Source organism: Sphaerodactylus townsendi, linkage group LG04 (assembly GCF_021028975.2).
Source record: "Sphaerodactylus townsendi isolate TG3544 linkage group LG04, MPM_Stown_v2.3, whole genome shotgun sequence".
Taxonomy (NCBI): domain Eukaryota; kingdom Metazoa; phylum Chordata; class Lepidosauria; order Squamata; family Sphaerodactylidae; genus Sphaerodactylus; species Sphaerodactylus townsendi.
This window is the reverse complement of record NC_059428.1, coordinates 15,810,135-15,820,879: the sequence shown is the minus strand read 5'-3', so window position 1 is coordinate 15,820,879 and position 10,745 is coordinate 15,810,135. Positions and strand designations below refer to the sequence as shown.

Here is a 10,745-nt window from a genome sequence, read left to right as displayed (position 1 = left end):
GTCCCAACGTTCTACCACGGTGCTGCTGGGTCAGCAGTGCATTACTACAAAATTAAATGCATTCCAGACTATAAATGTTACTTTTTAAGATCCTTATGACTACGATGAATTGTTTTGCAGGATAAATCCTAAATAACGCCAGGACATCCTCATATACTATAGGCTTCAATTAAAAGTTGGTTCATTGAGCCAATAGATATCTTTCTCTTGAAAGAAAGGTGTTGTATTAAAACCTACTGTGGAGAAATGTAACCAAATATCACAGTCGTAATGATGTAAATGAAAAGTCTGGGAGATGCGTAAAATAATAAACTCTGTGTTGCCCTCCTCGCAGGTTGCTTTGCAGTACATAATTGTCAAACGGTGCTAGAAACTAGAATGTTTGCGGATGATTCATTAAACTGTTTGTGCCCTACCTTTCTCTTGTGGTTCAAAATGGCTTCTGGTTCCAAAAATTAAACACGCAGAATGCAGTCAATCGTCATTTACCAAGAAAAGTCCTTTATCTTATCTGCAGCTGCCACCCGCTTGGCCTCTGCAGGCAAGGAAACAGAGCAGGGCTTTGGAGGCAGATCTTAATGCTGAAAGTGACCTCAAGACTGACAGCAGCGTTCTATAATTTCTTGCCTTTCCCCCCCATGTTGGGACTGTGACCTCATCTTGCAAAATGTATGTCATATTTCCAGTAGGCCGAAGCCTGCCCCACTGACCGCTGAGGTGACCAAAGCCGCTTCCTCCCTGCCTACCTCCTGGGACTGGCGAAATGTTAACGGTGTGAACTATGTCAGTCCGGTGCGAAACCAAGGTAAGGCACGTTCTCAAAATGGTAAGCTCTCATCTACAAGACACGCAGAATTTATCAAACATGGAACAACTCTATGGCTACCAATCTTGATCCTCCTTGATCTGAGGTTGCAAATGCCTTCGCAGATCAGGTGCTCGGGAGCAGCAGCAGCAGAAGGCCCTTGCTTTCACATCCTGCACGTGAGCTCCCAAAGGCACCTGGTGGGCCACTGCGAGTAGCAGAGTGCTGGACTAGATGGACTCTGGTCTGATCCAGCAGGCTAGTTCTTATGTTCTTAACTCAAGAATGTGCTTTTAAAAGGGCTGTAATCTGAAGCTAGGCTTATTGTGAGTATCAATTCCCTTTTACTGCCTTGTCTTCAACCTTTGTAACATACTTCCTGCATTATGGCCTGTCATGCCTTTCGTCCCACAAAAATATTTGCCTGCCACTCCCTTTGCAGACGGGTTTTTCTAGCATCCCACCTACCCCTCCAAGATACCTTAACTCAGGGGTCCCCAACCTGATTCTCACCAAGTACCTTTTCTGACACTTGCCAAGTCAGAGAGTTTTAGTTTGCATCATTTTTCCATTCTGTAATCCTGATTAGTTGTTTATCGAATGTCTTTGCTGTTAGACTGAATTATCTCTTTAAATATCTTGAGATTCGCCTTGAGACTTGTCAAGAAAGGTGGGCCATGAAAGACGCTGGGCGTCTCTGACTGGTCTGCCATCTAGAGCAGTGATGGTGAACCTTTTTGAGACCGAGTGCCCAAATTGTAACCCCAAACCCACTTATTTATCACAAAGTGCCAACACGGCAATTTAACCTGAATACTGAGGTTTTAGTTTAGACTAAAACGGTTGGCTCCGAGGCACGTGTTACTCGGGAGTAAGCTTGGTGGTAGTCGGTGGCTTTGCTTTGAAGCAACCGTGCAACTCTTCCAACGGGTGAATCACGACCCTAGGAGGGTTTGCTCAGAAGCAAGCTCCACTGCCAGCAACCGAGTTTACTCCCAGGTAAAGATCGTGCTTTAGTTCTTCGCATGAAAATCTGTGGGGTTTAACAGCTTTAACAGGGTTGGCCTAAGCACTGCTTCCCCAAAATCCAGGTCTTCTGGTTTTAATGCTAATAATCGAGCCCAGCGCTCCAGGCCAGCCTATGCGTGAGGGGGCACTCTGCATGTGCCCACAGAGAGGGCTCTGAGTGCCACCTCTGGCACCCGCGCTTTCATAGGTTCACCACCACTGATCTAGAGCTAAATAGCAGTGTACCCTTTACATAATCCGTGTCTCACCTTCTTGTCACATGGCTGATGTCCTGATTGAAGTTGCGGGTTCACAGGACATTACAGTGGGATTTGTATCTGGAAATACAGTTGAAGGTCTTCACTGCCGAGGAGAAACAGTTATTTTGGGAGAGGAGGGGGGTTATGGTCTTATTAATTTCTTAAATAATTGCTATTAAGAACGCTTGTTTGGAAATTAACCTTCCCATAGCCTTAGAGAACCGGGCTGGGAAAAAAATAGCAGCAATTGGAAAGAGAACCAATCCCTTTGGAACAACACATCATTTTCTAAGAGTGGTTTATGCCTGTTAATCACCCTTTTTTGTTGGCGATCCCATTGGCCATGGATCAAGAGGTTCTTTAATGCAATTTCAACTCTGTTAAAATTGAATTTTGAGAACATCAGAAAAGCAGTTGGTTTTATAAATTAGCTCAGATTGCATTTGATAACCCAGGTCGGGTCGCCTACCGCCTTTCTCCCAACCTTCCCCAGACATCAATTATTGCCTCTTAGTTAGCACGCCTTAACGCATCACAGAAGCTGCATGGAATAAATCAATTTATTTGGGTTGGATATTAAAGAAAGCAATTACTATGGTCGGCCCGTGCAGCGTCTCGTAAAACTTGTCGGGGCTTTGAGAGCTCAATGCGGTACGTCAGATTGACAGGGTTTCGTTATGCGACAGGGATGCGCGGCGAAGCGGAGGCAAGTGCTAACAGCTCAAGTTGCTGCTGGAATCTGAATCTTCGGAATTTCAAAAATTCCAAACTTTGTGCACTTCTGGCCCACGTGCTCTAGTGTGTCCCATTCTGACAGTCTTATTCCTCTAAGCAGAGAAGCTCATTATAGTTCAGTGGTGGTGAACCTTTGGCACTCCAGGATTATGGACTCTTATTGTGGCCCTTGCCAGCATGGCCAATTGGCCGTGCTGGCAGGGGCTGATGGGAATTTTAGTCCATAACATCTGAATTGCCAAAGGTTCGCCACCACGCCTATAGTCGGTGCTGCCATGTGGTCATATTGTCAAAATCCGCAAGTAAAAATGACCTTTGTGTAAACTGGGAGGGTCAGTTTGGATCATGGGTGGCAGAATGTCGGGAACGCGTTTTTTCGGGTACTGCTTTAGCCAGGCTTTTGTGAAGCCCTCTTATGCTGAATGGGGAATCTTGGAGAGGAACACGTATCTCTGAAGATGCTGTTACATATGTGGGCTAAACATTAGGAGCAAAACCCATGGCCACATAGCCTGGAGAACTAAGAACAGCCAGTTAAGGTACCATTCAGCCCATCAGGTTAATCCGGAATGAACACAGATACCCGCCGTCGAAGGCTTTCATGGTCGGAATCATTGAAAGCAGTGTGGTTTCCGGGCTGTATGGCCGTGTTCTAGCAGCATTCTCTCCTGACGTTTCGCCTGCATCTGTGGCTGGCATCTCAGAGGATCTGATGGTAGGAAAGGAAAGCAAGGCGGAGCATATATTACCCGTGAGTAAAGGTCAATAGGTGAGGGCATCTGAATAGGAGTGGCCTGGCAAGTGAGTAACAATGAAGCGTAGTATGTGAGATTCTTCAGGTTCCCATTGACCTTTACCAATAGGTATATATACTCCACTTGCTGTTTCCTTTCCTACTATCTGATCTCTCTGAACATTTTTCAGCCACAGATGCAGGCTTAAACGGCCAGGAGAGAATGCTACTAGAACACGGCCATACAGCCCGGAAACCACACAGCACCAAAACACAGATCTACTTGGAACTGAGAGGATATCTAGCAGAGAGGTGGCTACTTCAAACTTTTCCCTGCCAATAAATCTATATTTGACCCCTGCTTGATTGTGTGGTTTCAGATGGGGAAATATTATCACCAAGCTTCAGTTCTTCCTGGTGAAATGGAAATAAAGATTACCTACCATGTGGAGTGCGGTATATGCTGCTTAAAATGGTGACGCCATGCAACATAGTTACTTGGGAACAACAGGATTTCCAGTAATGTTTCCCAGATTCTGGATAGCAAGTATGCAATTTGCTAGTAAAAAAGGGGGGGAAGGGGGTGGTCCCTAATTATTTTGCATAATGTTTAAGAGTGTGGAGAACCTTTCATATAGAATATTCTGCTCTGTTTTCAGGTTCTGCATGAGCAATTGCCCTGGTTGTGCTCTGCTGTGTGGAAGCGCATGATCAGTGCAGTAACCTTCGCTTTGGTGCAAACAGGAGAGCTAAATCTGCTGTTGTCTGCAGCGGTCAGTCACGCTAGAAGGGTGGACAAATGCGGTTTGTATTAATAGGAAACAAACTAAGATCAAAAAAGTAATTAATGCAGAGATGCAGGAGTCCGCCTCCACTCTGGATTTACAGTGTATGGAGGGGGAAATAATCTTATCATCTGAGGTTCCTCCCGCAAGACATGTAGAATAACGCACGTTCAATTCACTCTTCAGTGCATTTTGCAGCTGGATTTTACTGTGCTGAATAGCAAAAATCACCTTCTGCAGACAGTTGTGAAAAGTGGGATTGAAAGTGCACTATTCTACATGTGTGGAACGTACCTAAATTCTTTTCATAACATCAGTGGATCCCGCCGTCCTCCCTCCTTTTTTTCTTTTAGGGGATTTGATAGTTGGTGCCATCTTTGTTATGTTGCTGATTAGTGTGCTGCATTTTAATGGGGTGGGGTTTATTTATATAGAGCCAAATTAACTAATATTTAACTGATTTTAGCCTCTGATTTTATTGTGCTCTATCTATGTTCTGTTCACCGCCCTGAGCCCTCCAGGGGAGGGCGGTAATAATAATAATAATAATAATAATAATAATAATAATAATAATAATAAGCCACTCCATGGGCAGTACTTTAAGAACATTGAAGGGAAGGTTGACAGCAAGAAAACATGGGAGTGGCTCAGAAGGGGAACTCTAAAGAAGGAAACTGAAGGCCTGATTTTTGCTGCCCAGGAGCAAGCATTACGGACAAATGCAATAAAGACACAAATCGAAAAGTCTTACAATGACCCAAAGTGCCGTCTCTGCAAAGAGGGTGATGAAACTGTGGAGCACATCATCTGCTGTTGTAAGAAAATAGCCCAAACTGACTATCTTGAACGTCACAATAGGCTAGCAGCAATGGTGCACTGGAACCTTTGCAAAAAGTACGGCCTGCCCTGTAGCAAGACCTGGTACGAGCACAAGCCAGAGAAGACCACAGAAAATGAAGAAGCAAAAATACTCTGGGACTTTAGAATACAAACAGACAGACACCTGGCACACAACACCCCAGACATAACAGTGATAGAGAAAAAACATGTTTGGATCATAGATGTTGCTGTGCCAGTTGACAGCAGGGTAGAGGACAAAGAGCTGGAAAAGATCACAAAATACAAGGACCTACAAATTGAAGTTGAACGATTGTGGCAGAAAAGAACAACAGTAATCCCACTAGTAGTCGGTGCTCTAGGAGGAATCCCAAGAAATCTTGAAAAACATCTGGAAAGCCTAAACTTGGACAGAACATCAGTCCACATGCTGCAGAAAGCAGCACTTCTAGGAACTGCACACATTCTACGCAAATACCTCTAATATCCTAGGTCCTTGGGAAGGACTCGATATTCAGAGATGAATTCCAGACACTTGTGCTGTGTTGTTATGTGTATAATAATAATAATAATAATAGTAGTAGTAGTAGTAGTAGTAGTAGTTGTGGTTGTTGTTGTTGTTGTTGTTAATAACTGTTTCTCACAGCACACTAAGGTTTCTCTAACACACTGGCAGTTGCCCTAGCATGCACCTTGGGAATTTCTGATCTCAGACATAATGGTTGATTGACTAATATTGCTTCCTGTCGTTCTCAGAGTCCTGCGGAAGTTGCTACGCCTTCGCTTCCATGGGCATGATGGAAGCACGGATTCGAGTCCTCTCCAACAATACGCAGACTCCAATTCTGAGTCCCCAGCAAATTGTTTCCTGTACGGAGTATGCTCAAGGTAATCAGAATGGTTTCCAGAGAACCTTCGTTAACATTAATACTTAATGCAGCAATGGCGTAGGAGGTTAACAGCTCGTGTATCTAATCTGGAGGAACCGGGTTTGATTCCCCGCTCTGCCGCCTGAGCTGTGGAGGCTTATCTGGGGAATTCAGATTAGCCTGTGCACTCCCACACACGCCAGCTGGGTGACCTTGGGCTAGTCACAGCTTCTCGGAGCTCTCTCAGCCCCACCCACCTCACAGGGTGTTTGTTGTGAGGGGGGAAGGGCAAGGAGATTGTAAGCCCCTTTGAGTCTCCTGCAGGAGAGGAAGGGGGGATATAAATCCAAACTCTTCTTCTTCTTAATTTTGAGAACTGCCTTTTGAGTTGAGCAAGGGCTGAATAGCCGGCCACCTTCAGGACAGCGACTCATGCTGAGATGGGACATTCAGCCTCCCAAGAGGAACTTAAATTTGAGCCGAGGCAAAGGTTCTTTCCCATGTGGGCAGAAGCAAAAGGTAGTGAAGGGGATGCAGAATTCTGTTGGTGTCTCTTCTTACTAGGACCCCTTCCGCACATGCAGAATAATGCACTTTCAATCCACTTTGAATGCACTTTGCAGGTGGATTTTACTGTGTGGAATAGCAGAATCCACTTGCAAACAATTGTGAGAGTGGATTGAAAGTGCATTATTCTGCATGTGCGGAAGGGGCCTATGGGAGTAGAAAGCCTTTCACCCATAGCTTGCTTGAGGGAAAAGTGGTTGGTTTCTCTAGGAAGGTGTTGGGGGTGAGGAGGGGGCAAAAATATGCCTACCTCAAGAAGCAGCAGAGAGCAGTGGAACAAGTTACCTAAAGATGGTCTTTGTTCATCAAGCACAGCCTTGATTGCCATCTGCGGAGGGTGTCCTAGCTTTGTATTTTCTGCCCTGAGCTGGAAGTTGAACAAGATAGCTTGCAAGACCGTTGCTTTTGGATTTTAATAGTTGAAAATAATGATGGCAGATGGAAATCGGGGTGAATGTGTTAGGTCAGTGCCATCCTGTGGTACTGGAGATCTTCTCCCAACCTGGTGGAACTGGAGATGGTGGATGGCCTCCCTCACAAGGTGTCTGTTGCGGGGAGAGGAAGGGAAGGAGTTTATAAGTCGCTTTGAGATTCCTTACTGGAATGAAAGGCAGGGTGTAAATCCAAACACTTCTTTTTTTGGAGCAGCAGTGGCGTAGTGGTTAAGAGCAGGTGCATTCTAATCTGGAGGAACCAGGTTTGATTCCCCACTCTGCCGCTTGAGCTGTGGAGGCTTATCTGGGGAATTCAGCCTGTGCACTCCCACACACACCAGCTGGGTGACCTTGGGCTAGTCACAGCTTTTCAGTGCTCTCTCAGCCCCTCCCACCTCACAGGGTGTTTGTTGTGATGGGGGAAGAGCAAGGAGATTGTAAGCCCCTTTGAGTCTCCTACAGGAGAGAAAGGGGGGGTATAAATCCAAACTCCTCCTCCTCTTCCTCCTCTTCTGATTATGTTTTTGATGTCTCTCTGAGCCGCTATGCCACCCCAAAACTTTCCCTGACTAGAACCCAATATGCTATTCTGTTTGAATACAAAGATGTACTTTACTTTGGTGGGTGGCAGGATCCTAAGGGTGTAACATTCATACGCAGCTTACCCCATGTCCTAATGGGAGGTTTGATATTAGTGAATGGGTAACGTCATTCAAAGGCACAGGAGAACAGCTTCAAAATGGCAAGGTGGCTTTCTGTGGGAGGCGATGCACAGGAGTGAATATGAGTCTTACCAGGTTTACCAGAGTGAATATGAGTCTTACCAGATTCATGAGTCTTACCAGATTTAATATATGGAGTCTTTTACTGTGCAAAATGGATGCTCAGATGATGACTGCAACCCTTCAAGAGGGACCTGACAGGATTAGCCATGTCTGCTTGCCCCGGTGTCTCTGTTGTTTCATGATAAATAGCCAGTGTGATATAGTGGGTTGGCATAATATCTGGGGGACCCAGGTTCGAATTCCCATTCATGCCATAGAGCTTTGTAGGTGATCTTGGGTCACACACCCTCAGCCTAACTTACCACACAGGGTTGTTGTGAGAACAAAATGGAGGAGAGGAGAACAATGTAAGCAACTTTTGGTCCCCCACTGGGGCGGAAAAAAAGGTAAAGGTCCCTGTGCAAGTACTGGGTCATTACTGACCCATGGGGTGATGCCACGTCACGATGTTTACCAGGCTGACTGTGTTTATGAGGTGATTTGCTACTGCCTTCCCCATTCCTCTGCAGCACAGGTGTCAAACTCACGGCCCTCCAGATGTTATGGACTACAGTTCCCATCATCCCCTGCCAGCATCATGCTGGCAGGGGATGATGGGAGCTGTAGTCCATAACATCTGGAGGGCTGCGAGTTTGACACATGCTACGGTTTACCCACATCAAGCTGGGTACTGGTGAGAGAGGTGGGGTGCAGTTGAGTTAAATAAATAAAATGTAGGATGTGTGCGCCTGTGTTTCTCTGGGAAAAGGTGTGGTTAAAAACACTAGTGCTGATAATCGTAGTGTCTTTAGAGCCACTCCCCAAAATTTCTGTTTTCCCACCCAGGTTGCAATGGAGGATTCCCCTACCTCATTGGGAAATACGCTCAAGATTTTGGCCTGGCTGAGGAGGCGTGCTTGCCTTACACCGGCACGGATTCCCCTTGCTCTCTCAAGAAGAACTGTTACCACTACTACTCCTCTGACTACCACTACGTTGGAGGGTTTTACGGTGGATGCAACGAAGCGCTGATGAAGCTTGAACTTGTTAAAAACGGACCGTTGGTCGTCAGCTTTGAGGTGCTTCCGGACTTCACTGCTTATAAAGGTGGGATCTACCACCACACGGGGCTGATGGATCCTTTCAACCCCTTTGAACTGACCAATCACGCTGTCCTCCTTGTGGGATATGGCAGCGACCCGCGTACCGGTGAGCCGTTCTGGATTGTGAAGAATAGCTGGGGAGAAGCCTGGGGCGAAGATGGCTACTTCCGGATCCGCAGAGGCACAGACGAGTGTGCTATCGAGAGCATCGCTGTGGCTGCTTCTCCTATAACCAAGGTGTAAAGCTTTAGTTGACTCCCTCCTAGGAAGTCGTATTGCATCCCCCACCCCCCTAGAATCATAAGAAATTATAGAGAGTGTTATCTGCCTTACAGCCTCCAAGAATGAGTCTTAACAACAACAAAAAATCAAGTTAGAATATGGCTTGTAGCTCTGGAAAGGACGACAGAGTACAGTTCTTCTGTTGAAGCAACAGCGTGGTGTAGTGGATAGAGCCATGAGCTTGTTGGAGGCAGGTCTGGGGTTGGAAACAGCCACTCCATTATGAAATTGATTTGGTGCCTTTGGATTCTTAGCTTAAAAAAGCTTCACGGTGGCTTAGTCTGTATCAACCCGCAAGCCGGAATCGGGAGAGCCTTAGATTTGAAATGGGTTTGCAAATTACTCAGGAGCCAGTGTAGTGTAGTGGTTAAGAGCAGGTGGATTCAAATCTGGAGAACTGCATTTGATTCCCCACCTTTCCACCAGAGTGGCGGAGGCTTTTTCCACTCCTAGGTCAATTCCGCACTTGGGTTATCGACCTAAGTTTGAGCTAAGTGCTCCGCACAACCACTGGGATCGACGTGGTTTTTTACCAGCTCCGCCCCGTGTAACAGTCAAATTTCTGACTCCAGTTGGGAACTACTACTTTTTCAGGCAACCACGCTCGAACTCAGCTCGATTCCAGTAAAGTGCGAAATCTCTGGTGCCAGGAGTCCCCTATTCAGCCAATCACAGCTGAGTGTTTTGGGCATGCGTACAGCTGGCCAATCAAAAAGACACCACCTTCGTCTCTCCATTCCTGTGGCAGTTTTTTTCATAACACGTGTGGGGATAGACGGAACATGGCCGTAGAACAGTAGCCAATTTGAACGGAGCGGCGAAGAGGCACAGGATGATTCTGCCCTCTGAGCTGGGATCAAGCTGGTTGCAGTGGGGAACAACAATGGCTTTGACCTAGGTTAGTACCCTTCTCAGGGAACTGGGTCGAACCTATTTTACTCATGTGCGGAATGGCCCCTGCTGGGTGACCTTGGACTAGTCACAGTTCTTCGGAACTTTCTCAGCCCCACCTACCTCACAGGTGTCTGTTGTGGGGAGAGGAAGGGAAAGGAATCTGTAAGCCACCTTTGAGTCTCCTTACTGGAGAGAAAGGTGTGGTATAAATCAAAACTCTTCTTCTCTTTAAGCCAACTGCAGCTTTGTAGTGCCTTGGTAACACCACAGTTGCCTGCATAGCCATGTGGCTATGTTCTCTTAAACACAAGTGCCGAGCCAGTGAACTATAGAAATAAGTGAGCAGTCCATTCTCTTTCAACATTTTAGAAGCTCATACCATGGTTTGGTGTAGTGGAAGAATTGAGACTGTTCTTTGGCCCACTTTAGGCGTGCAGTGGAATCCAGTTCGTTGGCTTTCCCATACCATCAGAGGAAGGCACTGCTGTGTTTCAGTGCTGTTTTGTAATGAAGTTCTACATACGTAGCAAAATAGCTGTTTGGGGAAAGTGCTGCGGGCCCGCTCGCCCTGACAGGTTAGCATCTCTATGGTACCTTCTGCACGTGCAGAATTATGCACTTTCGATCCACTTTCAGTGCACTTTGCAGCTGTGTGGAATAGCAAAATCC

At 46.2% G+C, this 10,745-nt stretch overlaps 1 protein-coding gene across 1 annotated transcript in view; it reads left to right on the top strand.

Moving 5' to 3' along the window:
• Positions 1-9,204, top strand: part of LOC125431442 (dipeptidyl peptidase 1-like) — a 269,788-nt gene extending 260,584 nt beyond the window's left edge. Inside the window, exons 5-7 of the mRNA XM_048494217.1 lie at positions 687-805; positions 5,920-6,051; positions 8,644-9,204. Of these exons, the coding sequence (XP_048350174.1) occupies positions 687-805; positions 5,920-6,051; positions 8,644-9,143 (751 nt within the window). The 3' untranslated portion in view covers positions 9,144-9,204. The remainder of the gene's footprint in view (positions 1-686; positions 806-5,919; positions 6,052-8,643) is intronic.
• The last annotated feature ends 1,541 nt before the right edge of the window (positions 9,205-10,745 follow it).